This window comes from Akebia trifoliata, chromosome 8 (assembly GCF_017979445.1).
Source record: "Akebia trifoliata isolate Shusen 1 chromosome 8, ASM1797944v1, whole genome shotgun sequence".
Taxonomy (NCBI): Eukaryota; Viridiplantae; Streptophyta; class Magnoliopsida; order Ranunculales; family Lardizabalaceae; genus Akebia; species Akebia trifoliata.
Genome location: NC_141382.1, coordinates 892,249 through 909,124, shown reverse-complemented (window position 1 = coordinate 909,124; position 16,876 = coordinate 892,249). Strand labels below are relative to the sequence as shown.

The 16,876-nt window shown below is 36.6% G+C and overlaps 1 protein-coding gene across 1 annotated transcript; it reads left to right on the top strand.

The window, feature by feature from the left end:
• The first annotated feature begins 211 nt into the window (after positions 1-211).
• On the top strand, positions 212-16,372 carry LOC147395283 (ABC transporter B family member 20-like). The gene is made up of 11 exons (XM_086452086.1): positions 212-979; positions 6,337-6,391; positions 6,487-6,662; positions 6,809-7,009; positions 9,799-10,058; positions 10,150-10,460; positions 10,553-10,776; positions 10,865-11,205; positions 12,112-12,902; positions 13,035-13,276; positions 14,468-16,372. The coding sequence occupies exons 1-11, from the start codon at positions 605-607 to the stop codon at positions 15,695-15,697; spliced, it is 4,206 nt and encodes a 1,401-aa protein (XP_086308212.1). The 5' UTR covers positions 212-604; the 3' UTR covers positions 15,698-16,372.
• Positions 16,373-16,876: the final 504 nt, after the last annotated feature.

The following is a 16,876-nucleotide window of genomic DNA, read 5'->3' as shown; positions in this document are numbered from 1 at the left end:
AGAATTTTTTTTATGTTTATGCATATCCCTAGGCAAAATGATCTATGATTATGTGATGGGGCGTGAGGAAATCTTTATTTCTTTCAAGATGGGTTCAAGTAATTTTTTTATTTAAAGATTGGAGTGCAACTGTTACGATGTGCAACTAATCGGGGAAAAAATAAAATAAAAAAACTAATTTAATTTAAACCTTGTAGTCCGCCAAAGACAGGGTGAAGAGAGGGAGAAAGAAATCTCAGACGCAGGGAAACGTCCGTTAGCGTCGTTAACTTATAAAAGAGGAAAAAGCGAGAGAGAGGAAAGAGAAGAGAACGCAATTGGCAAGTCAACTTTCAAACTGTCTCTCTCTCTCTCTTCTCCTCTGTCCGCCTAGTTTGACCGAGTTTTTTAGTCCTCATGAATTCCTCGAATCTTCACTTGGATTTGATCAAACCAAGCAAATAAAAATAAAAAAAACACGTCCAACGAAGAAACAAACGTCTCTGTCCATCTCTGCTATTTTCCCCCAAATTTCCCACGCGATCCACTACTTTTTTCTCTAATTTTGGTCATTTCTAGGGTTTTGATGAATTAGGGTTCAAGGTTTTTAGATACTTCGTTGATAATGGTATCTAGAGGAATATTCGGATGGTCTCCACCTCACATACAACCTCTAACACCAGTTTCAGAGGTTTCAGAACCTCCAGAATCTCCATCTCCATATTTGGATTCTAGTACAGAACCAGTACAGTTGGAGGAAGATGAAGGGATCGAAGAAGTGGAGGAGATCGAACCACCACCAGCAGCTGTGCCGTTTTCTAGGTTATTTGCTTGTGCAGATAACTTCGATTGGTTTCTCATGGTTGTTGGGTCGTTGGCTGCTGCAGCTCATGGAGCGGCACTTGTCGTGTATTTGCATTTCTTTGGAAAAGTTCTTCACTTGCTGAGATTCGAAGAATTAGATTGGAGATCCGAAGCACTGTTTCAGAAGTTTTCAGAGGTAGGTTTCGAAAACCCTAATTTCGTTTTTTCTTTTGTTCAGTAAAGTTTTCTAATTTATAGTAGCAATTCTGATATAAAAAAACATATTTTTAAGCAAAGTCGTTTTGAGGGGAACCTCTTGAATACTGTTCTACTAGTGTTAGGTCTGGAAGAAATGATGGGATTAGTTAAGAAAAGATGCGTCTTTGGGTTTCAGTCTCTGTTTCAAGAATCCACTCTGAGCTCAAAATCCAGAGATTGGGCTTATTGTATTCTGTAAACATTTTCTATAAGCCTGTTGTAAACTTTCCTGTTTCTTGTAGTGTGAGACGTTAAGAAACTCCATCCGAGCACTATCTTACTCGATTTAGTGGTGTAGTAGAAGGTGCACCAACGATCACTAAATCTTGGCCCTGATTAAGTGGCGAAGTTTTGTTGGAAGAAGAAGAGTCGGAAATACGCTGTTGTCTTGGGGGGTGGGGGGGAGAGATTTGAATAATAGGGTGTTCATATCGAAGGTTGTTCTTTTTTGTAAGTTATATTCATCAAGGCTTAAATTGCAAGGGTGGGGCATGCAACTTGGTTTCTGAGATTAATGACTGGTCATGCCTTTCAACCTCCCTTTTGAAGACTTCCAGATGAGCAACTGATTACTGTTAAGGCGGGCATAGTACTGATAAAAAATTGATGCGATGTTCCATCAAACAATGTTTTTTTTTTGGCCGCCTGCCTTGAAGCGACCTTATTAGCGAGTAGTGACGACGCACCATTCTTAATGGCAAGGAATTCAATCAATCAAGCTAGGAAACTACTAGCTTAACCACTTGATCGTTGACATTGTTTCAGTTTCAAGAATTTTTTGAATTTCAACATTTCAAATTGTGCAATAATTTTGATCAATTCATATATAAAACTTTAGTATCTGATTGAAATTATCTGCAAAATTTTGAGATCTTATTGTGATTTCATCATGGACTGAAGTTTATGTGAACTATACGATTTTAAAACTAACATCTAATGGTGGTTTATGGTGGTGGCTATTAGGAAATGGGCTAGAAACTCTTGAGGTACTATCATCAATTGAGGTATGGGATGGGATGTGGATTCTTTCCTTCATTATAATGTGAGGCCACTTCTCTTGTTGAGTGGGTGTCACATTGTCAGGTGACCATGACCATGCCATCGATCCTTTTGTAGTTGAAGTGTGGGTTTGGCTTGTTGGAATATCTCTTATGTACAGATTGAGAATTTTCTCTTCCTTAGTGGGATTATAGTTGGAAGGCGTTGCAATTATAAGTGGTTGAAAATCATTTAATAGGAAAATTGTTTTCAATTCCTTGGTTAATTTTCACCGATCATGGTGACAATCTTGTAGTTGAAGTGGATGCCAAGAAAATTAGATGATGGTTAGTTGGGGGAATTGGCGATATATTGTTATGGTTATGGCGACTTCCTCAACACAATATTAGATGCAGCAACTTAAGAATATTTGTGGTTGTTGGGTCTTGGAGCTTTTTTGAAGAGGTTAAATGGAGCGAGAAAGTTTAAAAGTCTCATTGTGAGTGTGAGTGTGAGTGTGAGTGTTGGGGGGGGGGGGGGGGTTGATGGAGAGATAAGTTGTGAGGCATGTGGATAGTTGGCCATGAAGGAGTAGGAGAGGTAATATTGTACATCTAGTGGTAAAAGAAAGGAGGTTTGTCATGGGATTGATTGTTTTGAAATCATAGATTTCATGTTATTGGTGTTCTGATCAAAAGGGAGTTTCCTACAAAGATTTGCAAGCTAATGGATTCATTTCATTATGTGATGTGGCTAACACTATATTGGGATGTGCATTTGAAAGTCATCACGTCTTGTGAAGTTTGATATATATCTTGTGAATGGGAGCGATTAACATTGGTTGTTTACTGGAGTTGGTTATGCTATTTGGATTGTTAGGTATACTAGGTAATTTTCATACCTCTGGGGGTTGTGTGAATATTTTAGGTACCCTTAATTTTCAAGCTGATGACTTACCCTCCTTGACCGTTGTCTTCTATGAGAGACTAACATAAAGTGACCAAAATAACCCTTGTCGAAAATCCTTAATTTTTCCTCGAAATCCATCATCTTCAATCTTTAGGATAAGGGGTTTGATTTATTTGTCAATCCTTGATTTTCCACCAAAAACTCTTGGACCCCCCCTGCCCACAATCTATCTTCTTCAACGTTTGAGTTGTGAAGATGAAGATTTAGGGTTCGAAAAGAGAAGAAAAAGAGAAATAAGTGAATAACAATAGAGAGAGAGAGAGAGAGAGAGAGAGAGAGAGAGAGAGAGAGAGAGAGAGAGAGAGAGAGAGAGAGAGAGAGAGAGAGATGAACATAGTAGACAAACCTCTCTCCTACATGTGTGTTTGTGGACCCACTTACAAAAGTTATGGGCCTAATACTACATATACTAAAAATAAAATAATAACTCAGACACTCCCTCTCAAGTTTGGAGTATAGAAATCAAGCATGCCCAACTTGGTACATAATATAGAAAATGAACTTCTTGGCAATGCCTTTGTGAGGACATCTCCCAATTGATTATCTGACTTGTAGTACGGAGTAATGATTTACTTAGTTGACACCATATTACGAATAAAATGACAATCCACCTCAATGTGTTTTGTTCGCTCATAAAACACGGGTTGCTTTGTCCTTATCTAAAGTATAGTTCTATTAAATGACAAATTTTGGCCGGTGAGTTACTTTTCACTGCTGCCAATGCTTTCTCTTGCTTTCAGCGCGTCTCTCTTGGATAAAGATTTTTGATAAGTTGGATAAAGATTTATTTGGCAAAGTCATCTAGGATAAAGATATATTTTATTTTCAAATAATGTGAAGAACAAGTGGCTTTCTTTTTCACCATAACTATATACGATGAAGGTTTTTTGAGGAAGAAGGGGGTGTTTTGGTCTCTTTCATCAGTTTGAAAATGGTGGGGATAATTAAAATATTCACCAACGCCTTGAGTGATACGTCTAAACTACCCTAAAATATGTTCTAAAACAAATAGTTCTTCCAAAATTCTTTTATGTGAAACAAACAACAAATAATTCTTTTCATGACATTTTCTTCAAACTCCATAACATAATCAAATGGCTACAAAACATAGCAGGGAAATTTTTTTTCCTGTTGAAGATTTTTACACAATTTTTTTTCCAGAGAATGCAAATTTCATGGGATACATATGGGGCCTAATGTTGCGTTTGATTTCCGGAAAATCAATTTCTGGGAAAATGGGATTTTTTGGTGTTTGATTCACCATTTTCTAGGAAAGTGCCACTTGCTTGCGATTGTTGGAAAATGATTTTCCTGCGGGGCAAGAAACTTTAAGGCAAACTCTTTGATGTTGACCATATCTTTCATTAAAATCTGATTTTTCATGTGTAATCAAAAGCAATGTTGTCAAATTGCATATGTGGTCATGTGTGAACAACATATGTTGTGCGCATATGTGAATCACAATACCCCATATGCAGTGACATGTTGAGAAAAATATATTTTTCCCAAAAAAATTATATAAACTAAGAAAAAATAGGATTTTTTTTTTTTTGCAAGAATGTATAACTCAAAGAATGGAGGAGAAGAAGACAAGATGGTGATTTTCTTATAAATTTAATGATTCAACTACTCAAAAAGTAAAATACCTTAAATCTTCAAACAAGCTTCTTCAATTCTTGATTCTTGAATGTTACAAAATTCTTTAATCTTGAATTAGAATGATTGATGTAGAAATTTAGAAGTTGAAATTTAAGTAGAAGAAGATTTGAAATTGAACTTTAGATTGGAAGAGCTTTTTGAGAGAAAATGTGTACTTTGTAGATAGTAGAAGCAAGCTAGAGAGTAGTCGGAATTGAGAGTGGGTTATCTATAGAAGGTTTAGGTTTAAATAAAATAAAAAAATTCTTTTGTGTATTGGACACATGCAATCACGAACAAATTTATGTGATGGTATATTGTTCAATGATCATATTTTTGCCTATGCAATCATGGCATAGGTGAAAATATGATCCATAATTGCATACGGAAACTATGATAAAAAGCCAGCAATTTTTTTTTCTCACCGAGAGCAATGAAATACACCTAAGTCTCTTATAAGGATGCATATGATTTGGTGCTTCATTTTTATTTTATTTTATTTATTTTTTATTATTATATATATATTTTCTTTGGGGGGGGGGGGGGGGGGGGTAGGTATAAGTGTTTAGTTGTCATATCTTTAGCCAACCCCAAATCTTTGGGATAAGGTTCTGATTTTGATGAGTTGTAATATCATTGGTTGCAGAGTTTTTTAAGACATTTTTTTTAATGTCCATCTGCTTAAGTATCGCAAATTACATGTAGCAGTAATTCTTAACTCCTAAGCTTCACTCTTTCTCAATTTTTTTTAAATTTCCTGTATGTTTATATGTAGTTTCGATAAACAAGAAATTATGTCAATGCAGTTTTGATATATTTGTAGTAGGACAGAAGGTTGAAACTACTCTTGTTGAGGATCTTGAGGTGAATTTCTATATGAGCTTGATTGGCAAACAAGGTTCTTTATAAGCAAGACATGGAGATTTTTTCAGGTTCCTTTAAATAAGGACTCTCAAGAGCTAATATTTGTGCCTTTGGAAGGTCTTATTAGATTGTCTTTTGTCCTTCCTCTCTGAATCTGATTGCAGAATTTAATTTCTATTAATTAAACTCACTGGGAAAATTTTAATTGACAAATATACATGGCATTTTCTGTTTATTGGTTGTTGGTTTTGAGTATTCCTTCTAAACGACAATCATATTGTGGTTACTTTAGTCTGAGACGGGATCTGAAGCTTTCATAGCGTATATAAGATTATCTCCTCCTTCAGTGAAATCACTCTATTCGGCATCTCCTCCCCCGCTTTCCTAATCATGCACATACGCATGCCTACAATTTCACATTATGTAACTGGTCCAAGAGCTTCGTCTTCATTTGTTGTGAAGTTTATATCTAAAGATATTTTACTAGGATTATGTATGTGTGTATTTAATTTTTTCTCAATGTGAAACATCATTATCAAATCCTTGCCCCAACTGTTCAATGTTAAATATGTGTTTCTTAATATATATCATTCCAAGAATTTGAATTCCATAGTTATAATATTTAGTATTAAAAGACATGATTCTAAAATTAAGTTTTCCAGGGTTTGAACATTTTCTTACTTATTTGCCTTCATAGCACAGGCAAGGCTGATCCATTGTTGGCCTTTTTGGACTTAATCTTGAATTTTTTACTAGGTTCATTGTTTTATTAAATATAATTATGTTTCTTAGAATTCACGAGCCCAAATTTGGTTTTATTTAACTTCGTCATTATCCATTCTGCAGCATGCTCTACAGATTGTTTACATAGCGTCAGGTGTTTTTGCCGCTGGTTGGATTGGTATGTCAAACTTCCATCATTGCTAGTTTCTCTGCGATTTTTATGTGGTAGATGATGCTCTAAAACCTCCAAGATTAATTTGTTCTGTGTTATAGAGGTCTCATGCTGGATTCTTACCGGAGAAAGGCAGACTGCAGTCATCAGGTCAAAGTATGTTCAAGTATTACTTAACCAGGACATGAGTTTTTTTGATACGTATGGGAACAACGGGGACATTGTGAGCCAAGTGTTGAGTGACGTGCTGCTAATTCAGTCTGCTCTTAGTGAGAAAGTATGTTTCATAATTTAAAATGTTGCTTCTTGAAAGGGATCTATGTTCCACTTTGATGTTTACCTTCTTTTAAGAATTTGGTCTGCATCATGCAAATGTTGCACATATCAAATGCTACTTCTGATAATGGAACTTTGATGTAACAGGTTGGTAATTATATTCATAACATGGCGACCTTTTTTTGTGGTCTTGTCATTGGCTTCATTAACTGTTGGCAGATCGCACTCATAACATTAGCCACTGGCCCTTTTATTGTTGCTGCGGGAGGAATATCTAATATATTTCTCCATAGACTTGCTGAAAATATTCAAGATGCATATGCTGAAGCAGCAAGTGTTGCCGAACAGGTTATTGTTCCCATTCTCTATCCTGTTATTTGAGAGCTGCTATTGGCACCCAATTTTTTTTTTGCTTAGTACACCTCACTTAAAAATAAAGAAAATAAATGAATGGTTGAGAATGAGTAAAATTGGGGTGCCAATAGAATCTCTCTCGATTAGTATTTTTGCTAGATTACTATTTTTGGGTTTAGGATTTATATGAGCCTAATCATAATTGTAAACAACTACTGAAATTGTTTGAACGAGTGTGTTTTAAATTTTAATCTTAATTGGGGTGTAATAAATATTTTAAGAAATTGGGGTATAATAAGTAAAAGTCGGGGTGTAATGGCAGCTCTCCCACCTTCTTTTCCAGATGGTTCTTAAAATTGGAATTAGATGATAACATATAGTTGAACGATCACCATTAACATTGTTTGGGTTTGTGGTCTTTACTACTTTAGTGTAGATTTCTCTCGAGAACACTCTGGCTAAATGTCAATTGTTATATAGTTCTTCATTCTACTAAAATCCGTGCCTTAATATGAGAATTGAGTTCGATATTTCCTGTGTTCCTTCTGGTTTTAATGTGTAGAAATAATAAAACTAAATAGAAAGTCAAGGATGTTGGGGATAACACTGAAGGTTCCAGCTTGGTCAGTTTTTGTGAGTGGTAGTATCAGAGTCATGGGTTCAAAATCCGCCCTTCCTGCTTGCCTATCAAAAAATGTACGTGATAAAACATCTGTTTTTGTGGTTTTTTCTCTATCAGATGCTGCCTGTTATCCAAGTCTTTATTATTGGAAGCATGTAGTAGAACTTTGAATTTAACAAGATATGCCCATCGCTAACGATTTCTATGCTAGGTACTGACTCCATGGATACTCTTACATGATGACTATGTTACCCCTCCCTGATAAGTATCAACTAATGTGAGAATAAATTTTCACCTCTTTAGTGAGTGGCCATACCCGATGGCAGACTTGAGAAATGCCTGATATCATGATGCAAGCTTTGGCATCTCAATCCACAACAAATAGATTTCAGGAGAAGAGGTTCAGATTCTTAAACCTTGTTGAGGTTGGGAAGGAGAGGAATTTGAGAACGTTTGAGGGGAAGGCCAACTTGTTTCAAGAGATTATCCTTAATATTATAGGTTTTATCTTTTTTTTGGTGGAAGTTGCTTACGACCTTTGGAGGGTTTTTCTCTTTAGATGGGACCTGCTTTGTAGGTCCTAATTCTCTTCTTTGGTTGTATTTCCTCTTGTAGGCAGGCCTTCTTCCTTTTAAAAATAAAATAAAATAAATCTCATGGTCTGTCAAAAAAACTTTTAATCAGATAACTGATTGAGAAACCTCTAAATACATTGGAGAGTTCGTTTCGAGATTTACCACAATGATTTCATGACCTTTGTGGAGATTCTAATGCTTTGGGCTTCAAAGGCGTGAGAAAAGTTTTACTCTGACAGAAGTAACGAGAATAGGGGCATTTTAGTCATTATCAGGAAAATGTTATATACTTGAAATGGATGGGTGTGATCTGGTACTTAGGTCTTAAGTTAGGCTTTTATGGTTTTGCTTTTGTATAAATAGATGATATGAAAACCTGAAGGAGACTTGATTATTGATGATATTTTTTTTTTCTTTTTAGGTTTTCATTTAGTTTATTTATTTATATTTATTTTATTCTTGGGATTGCTTAGGGTCCAGGACAAATCCTCTACCTCAACTTGCTTTCTGATATTTCTCTTCAACCTCAAAGAAATTGTTGAAAACAATATCTAGTATCATAAATATCATCATTGTCGAATTTTATGAGAACTCTGATACAAACGAATCAACCTAAGTCCATGAAGATGACGTTATGCACTTATCCAAATCTGGAATCTCTTTTTGGATCTATCAATTCAGCTAATAATACAAGCTCCAAGTTTTTTATTTATTTTAATTCGTTGACCAAATAAACACCTTCTTTGTCCTCTGGATATCTGGAGAAGATTGGTGGTAAGTCCCGACCTGCAATTTGTTGTTTAATAGCTAGACCATTCAGATACTCATTGAAGTTTGGTGATGTGACCAAATCTTCATTTTTTGAAAATTGTTTAACTATGATAAAAAGAAAAGATCATAACTAGTTATCTCAATACAAAAATGTTCAAGAATCTCCACTCTTTTAGCTATCTCAGCATCACAAGCACCAAAAGAAGACACGTTCAAATCTCTTTCTAAATTCTCCCGAGGAAAGATCTGATCTGATTGCACTTGATGTATGCAACTGGAACAGCGGTAAGGCAAAAAGAAATGAGAAAATGAGATGTCAATGCAAAGATTTCTTAGAGGGAAATCTTGAAAAAACTCTTTTTGGTAGGATTTTATCTCCAGTTGTGAATTTTTAAGATATCCATTTTTTTCTTCCTTATTTTATATGCCTACCACTTTTGGCAAGAGGACTGATAAATAAGATGTTGAGTCGGTGCATTGAAAAACAGGACATATCCAGTCTCTTTCATCATAATTGATTGTAGAAATAACATGACATTTGTTTATACTTTTCTCCTAGTTGTTACCTGAGTCATTCACAAAACCGCTCATTGCATTTCAACAACACTTGACTCTATTGAGGCAGGTTGCAATTTAGTTTTAAATGCTTAAATTGGTAGTAAAATACTGTCTGAAAATGAATTCCACAATAAAAATGAAGTATAACTGTGTAGTAATTTTTTTTTTGATCGATAACTGTGTGGTAATATTTTGTTAGTCCAATAACATGTTTCATGACCATTGCTTGGTAATGGACCATTTTCTTACATGTGCAGGCTGTCTCGTACGTCAGGACTTTATATGCATTCACAAACGAAACATTGGCCAAGTATTCTTATGCAAATTCGCTCCAAGCAACACTGAGATATGGTATTTTGATAAGTCTTGTGCAAGGCCTTGGACTTGGATTTACATATGGACTTGCAATATGTTCGTGTGCTTTGCAACTCTGGGTTGGAAGATTCTTGGTTTCACATGGACAGGCCCATGGTGGTGAAATTATAATAGCTCTATTTGCTGTTATTTTGAGTGGCCTGTAAGCATCTAGTTCTCATTCTTTTCATGCCTTACCTTGATTATTACCTCGTTTTAACAATCTGGTAATTGTGATCTCTTGTCATTTGTAGAGGATTAAATCAAGCAGCAACAAATTTCTATTCATTTGAACAAGGGAGAATTGCTGCATATAGACTTTATGAGATGATAAGCCGTTCAACATCTTCCATTAATCAAGATGGAAATACCATAGTTTCTGTGCAAGGAAACATTGAGTTCCGGAATGTGTATTTCAGCTACCTCTCTCGTCCTGAAATCCCTATCTTAAGTGGGTTTTACCTAACTGTACCTGCTAAAAAAACTGTGGCACTTGTTGGTAGGAATGGTTCGGGAAAAAGCAGTATTATTCCTCTCATGGAGCGATTTTATGATCCTACATTAGGTATTATGATCACATTATCCTGTCTAGTGCTTGCCCATTTCTTCTCCGTTTCATTTTATAAATATTGGACTGGAAATTATGTTGTGCTGCAGGAGAGGTCCTTTTGGATGGTGAGAATATAAAAAGCTTGAAACTAGAATGGTTAAGAAGCCAAATTGGACTTGTCACCCAAGAACCTGCCTTGCTAAGTTTAAGCATTCGAGATAACATTGCTTATGGACGGCCCAATGCTACTTTTGATCAGATTGAAGAAGCTGCCAAAATAGCACATGCCCATACATTTATCAGCTCACTTGAGAAAGGATATGAAACACAGGTAGGAGAAAAAAAATGGGTGTCAACTTAGACCATATTACATACTACAGTGACTCAATCTATTCTTTCTTTTAATTTATGCATTTCAGGTGGGTAGGGCTGGTTTGACATTGACGGAAGAACAGAAGATGAAACTTTCTGTTGCTAGGGCAGTGCTATCAAATCCATCTATTCTTTTACTTGATGAGGTCACTGGTGGTCTTGACTTTGAAGCAGAAAGGGCTGTTCAGGAGGCTCTAGATATCCTTATGTTGGGACGATCGACTATAATAATAGCTCGACGGCTTAGCCTCATAAGAAATGCTGATTATATAGCTGTGATGGAGGAGGGCCAACTTGTTGAAATGGGTACTCATGATGAATTGCTAACCCTGGATGGTCTATATGCAGAACTTCTTAGATGTGAAGAAGCAGCAAAACTTCCTAAAAGGTATATTTCACATGTGAAGTCCTTTGTTGGATGTTTTACTAGAATATGCCTTATCCAAAGCTATTTGGGTCAGCAGCATGAATTTGAACTTGTAAAATTTGATGTTTTTCTAGATCATCATCATCATCATCAAAGCCTTACTGAAAACAATTATATCATCCATTATCTCTGGTTGGGCAAGCTAGTGTAGGATGATAATTTTTGTATTCACAATCTCTTGTTTGCATCATTTTAGTCATTGGTCTTCCAGCTTCCTGTATGGGACTACTTGTCCTTGTAGGTATCTTTGGTGTCATTTCTTTTGTATCTATCTAGTTTTTAGTTCATTTTGGTATAGAAATCTGCAACTTAATTCAGGTGCTTGATGTTTGTGTTTTGAATGGTGGAATAATATTAATGTTGTCGATGCAATAGTTGGGATAAGGCACTGCGAATGATATTGATGATGAGCATGAACTTTTTTATCACTTGGACAAGTTGTTTCTTTTTATCCAAGGTGCTTGTTTGGAGTGCTTGGTTCCCTAATCTTCTATTTCGTCTCTACAAGTTGTCAATTTAAGGACTAGTTACTTTTTATGCTTTCTTTTACCTTTTTTCGATTCTTGTTGTTGCCTTGGTGTTTTTAGGCAGGTCGCCTCAACCTCCTTGTTTGTTCTTCGTTTTATCCAATGAAAACAGGAAAAAAGGAAAGAAAGAAAGAAACCTTTTTGTAACGTGTCAGTGATCTATTTTACAGCTTGTAATGCTTATTGCTGCTGGTCAAAATTATCCTGTATAGTATTCTTCTTATGTGGCCATTGTTGTCAATGTCTCTTCCCCCCTTTTTACTTTCTTTTTTTTAGCTTTAGTTGGAGATGGAAAACTGGATTTCGTTTTATTGATGTTTTCTCTATACTATACTTGTAGGACACCAATAAGGAACTACAAGGAGAGAGCAGCTTTCGAAATTGAAAAGGATTCATCAGCAAGTCAAAGCTTTCAAGAACCATCATCTCCTAAGATGGTTAAATCACCCTCGCTTCAGAGGGTTCATGGTTTCCATGCGTTTTGGCCCCCAGATGGCACCTTTAACTCACATGAATCCTCAAAAGTTCAGAGCCCACCTTCAGAGCAAATGCTAGAAAATGGAATGCCCTTGGTTGCAGCAGAGAAAGCACCATCCATAAAAAGACAGGATAGTTTTGAAATGAAATTACCTGAGCTGCCCAGGATTGATGTTCATTCAGTACACCGACAGACATCAAATGCTTCAGATCCTGAATCACCTGTTTCACCTCTTTTGACGTCTGATCCTAAAAATGAACGTTCCCACTCAAAGACTTTCAGTCGACCCCTCAGTCAATTTGATAGTTTGCCCCTGAAACAAAGGGAGTCAAAGGATACACTACATCAGAAACCTCCACCATTTTGGAGGCTTGCAGAGCTCAGCTTCACAGAGTGGTTTTATGCTCTTTTGGGGAGCATTGGAGCTGCTATTTTTGGTTCTTTTAATCCTCTTCTCGCTTATGTTCTTTCCTTGATAGTGGTGTCATATTACAAAGATAAAGGGCACCTCTTACGTCATGAAGTGGAGAAATGGTGCTTGATCATCACGTGCATGGGTATCGTAACAGTGGTTGCCAATTTTTTGCAGCACTTCTATTTTGGTATAATGGGGGAGAAGATGACCGAGCGAGTTAGGAGAATGATGTTCTCAGGTAAACGACATATTCTCTACTCTTATGTGTGTCTTCATAGGCTAAACATTATCATCTTTTTTATGCTTCTATTGTATAAGAAATATCTATACAATCTTCGATGTGGGCTAATACATGTTCATTTCCATCCAGCAATGTTGCGCAATGAAGTTGGATGGTTTGATGAAGAGGAGAACAGTGCTGACACCTTGTCAATGCGCTTGGCAAATGATGCTACATTTGTCCGTGCTACTTTTAGCAACCGACTTTCGATATTTATCCAGGATACTGCAGCTGTTGTTGTGGCTATTCTTATTGGGATGTTACTGGAATGGCGATTGGCACTTGTGGCTTTAGCAACCCTGCCCATTCTTATTGTTTCTGCTATAGCACAGGTTTTTTCCTCAAGCCTCCATGCTTTGCTGGAAAGAAGCATTTCATATGCATACTTTGATGCAGTTATGATCCAAATTTACTTTGCAGCCATTTCTTTGATCAATTAAACAACTTCTGATGCGACATTCAACATCAGTTGAATGTATAGAATTAGTTTTCTATGTTCAAGAAGTGACCAAAAATAAAGTCGAGGAAGTTATAATGGTCTCAATGCATAGATTGCTCAGAATCTGTCATTAAATGTCCTAGTCAATCCAATTATTATTATTATTATTATTATTATTATTTTTTTAAAGTATAATATATTGAAAAATAATCCAATTATTAATTTTCTCCACACATTAGTTGTTTTTGTTTCCATCAGTAGGCACAATAAGGGAGGGCTTAGTATTAAAGGCAATATTTTTCATCATTGATGGTGGTAAGTCTACTATGATAAGGAACCATACCTGTTAAGGCTATGTTTTGGGGTGGGAATGCCTTGAAGAAAGGACACTATTATTTCACTTAATGGGAAAAAAAAGAAGAGGATGAAAATCTGTATGATTCTCTACTTCGTCAAGGATAAAAGGACTAATATAGAATAAATAATTTTCTTGCTTCTTTCCTTTCTCTTCTCTTGTAGTATGTCTTTTTTCCCATATAACAATCAGGTTCTCATTAAAACCCAAAACTAGTATGCGATTTTTTTGAGTAGAAAGTAAAAAAAACATCTGCAACAGGTACTTGTTCATGAAATTTTACTTTTGTTTTTCTTTCTTCATATAATCTTCCCAACAATTATATTGTTGGGTATCCCTATAAAAATATTTATTTTGTTGGGTATCTATAACACTATATTTTGGGTTTAATGAGAACTTGGAGGAAAGAAGCAAAAAGAAATATTTCTTATATTTGCACACCTTGATTGCATATAGATCTTTCATGCATGCTTTTGCTTGACGTAGGGACCTTTTTATCAAAGGTCAATCTTTCTTTGCTTCTGTGTCCAAACATCGATCTGGATTAGAATGTTAGGTTCCCTGACTTGGTTTCGTGATAGGGGAGGATTCATCGAGGATTGTGTACTTTTCATCATTAATCTCCTATCCATCACTTCCAATTTTTAGTGCTTAGTAATGAAGCACTGTAAATATTTTAATTTGTCATTTATCTAATCCTCTGAGTGGATGTGGATTTTCATTTTGCAGAAGCTGTGGCTTGCAGGGTTCTCCAAAGGGATTCAGGAGATGCATAGGAAGGCATCTTTAGTCCTCGAAGATGCAGTTAGAAACATATACACTGTTGTGGCATTCTGTGCTGGTAATAAAGTAATGGAGCTCTACAGATTGCATCTAGTAAAAATATTCAAACAGAGTTTCCTCCATGGAATGGCCATCGGTTTCGCCTTTGGCTTTTCACAATTTCTGCTTTTTGCATGCAATGCTCTCCTCCTTTGGTACACTGCTGTCTCTGTTAAAAAAGGCTATCTAGATCTGCCTACAGCTCTCAGGGAGTACATGGTCTTCTCCTTTGCAACCTTTGCATTGGTGGAACCTTTTGGCTTGGCCCCATACATATTAAAACGACGAGAGTCCCTCATTTCAGTGTTTGAAATCATAGATCGTGTTCCAAAGATTGACCCAGACGATAACTCTGGGCTGAAACCTCCTAATGTCTATGGAAGTCTTGAGCTGAAAAATGTTGATTTCTGTTATCCAACTCGCCCTGAGGTGATGATATTGAGCAATTTCAGTCTCAAAGTCAATGGGGGGCAAACTTTAGCTGTGGTGGGAGTTTCAGGGTCTGGAAAGAGCACTATAATTTCTTTGATAGAGAGATTCTATGATCCAGTTTCTGGCCAAGTTTTACTGGATGGACGAGATTTGAAGCTGTTTAATCTGAGGTGGTTGAGAAACCACATGGGTCTCGTTCAACAGGAACCTATAATCTTTTCAACCACAATAAGGGAGAACATCATATATGCAAGGCACAATGCGACAGAGGCTGAGATGAAAGAAGCTGCAAGGATAGCCAATGCTCACCAATTCATCAGTAGCTTGCCTCATGGTTATGACACGCATGTTGGCATGAGGGGTGTGGATCTAACTCCTGGACAAAAGCAGAGAATTGCCATTGCTCGGGTGGTCCTGAAGAATGCACCCATCTTGTTATTGGACGAGGCCAGCTCCTCTATTGAGTCGGAGTCGAGCCGGGTGATTCAGGAGGCTCTTGATACATTGGTCATGGGTAACAAGACAACCATTCTTATTGCCCATAGAGCGGCAATGATGAGGCATGTAGACAACATTGTAGTTCTCAACGGTGGACGAATTGTGGAGCAAGGGAACCATGATTCCCTGGTGGCAATGAATGGTTTGTATGTACGATTGATGCAACCTCACTTTGGCAAGGGCCTTCGGCAGCATAGATATGTTTAGGCGAGGGAATGTGGTTGATGTACATTATGGTTGGTTCATCGGTAACGTTTTCAATCCGCCCATTTTGTGATCGTTGGAGACATCAACACCAACAGGGTCTTTCTCGATAATATCTTTGTTGGTGGGGAGTTTGTAGAATGGGTGAAGAGAAGTGGTGAGTTTGTAATTTATTTTGGATTGATGTGGTGGTAAACATGTTCAAAGGTAGGATTCACGGATAGAGAGCTTGTGGAGTTTGGGTGAGGGAAGGGGGTCAGAAAGCACTCTCGGGTATGCGCTCTGAGCAGTGGTTGATATATTCTTTTGGATATTCGCATTCCATGATATATTAATTTGTTAATTTCTCAAAAGAGGGCTGGAGGCTATCGTAATCTAATCTTTCTCTGCGGCTGTTGTGGTTTTTTAACTGTGAAATGGTTTGATTTTTTTTTTTTTTGGCTTTTTTTTTTGGCTGGTTTGGAATGATTCCTTATAATAGTTCCCGCAGGACATGTTCATTTGGTGAAACAACACAAGAGGTTCAGTACTGCGACAGGTCGATATTTAGCTCGCACATTTTTGTAATCTGCATAAATAGAGAATGTAAGTTATTGAGAAAATGCAAGTTACCTTACAATGAGTTGTTTTTCTGAAAAAAGCAGAGCTATAAAAAGCACACAGTGGTGGTTTGGATTTTGGGACTTTTGCCTCAAATCTTCTATGAACCTTCTTCTGGAAAGTTGTGGCTTTTGCTATATGACAAGAAAATGTGATTGATGTTACCATCACAGTCCTGTGGTGTGGCTTAGGGTTTTTTTCCCCTCCTAATCGTGTGGAAGCTTGATAGTTTTGGAAGGGTCTGGAAAGATGTAGAATGTTCTATAAAATATTCTAGAGAATTGTGGAAGAATCTAGAAAATTATTGGAAGTTATCTGTTGTACTATATGAATTGTGCATGGTATCTGATACCATAAGAATGATAAAACGTATGCTTTAGATTAAGTCTTGGATTATTTCATATCTCATAGCTTTGATACCATATTGGGAAGACTTGGTCATTATTAAAGCTTCATGTGAAACGGAAATGAATCCTTTTTCGCACCACCATGATTCGTATTACCAGATAAGCAATTGTCCCTTATTTGGCTACAAACCTCTAAATTCTAACTTTTCATATTCAACAGCATTCTCTCAATTTT

Bases quoted from the DNA above. Each gene is read 5' to 3' on its own strand.
- LOC147395283 (XM_086452086.1), top strand. From the start codon at position 605: ATGGTATCTAGAGGAATATTCGGATGGTCTCCACCTCACATACAACCT. The intron at 6,663-6,808 runs GTATGTTTCATA...TTGATGTAACAG, and splicing joins AGTCTGCTCTTAGTGAGAAA to GTTGGTAATTATATTCATAA. The intron at 12,903-13,034 runs GTAAACGACATA...ATTTCCATCCAG, and splicing joins TAGGAGAATGATGTTCTCAG to CAATGTTGCGCAATGAAGTT.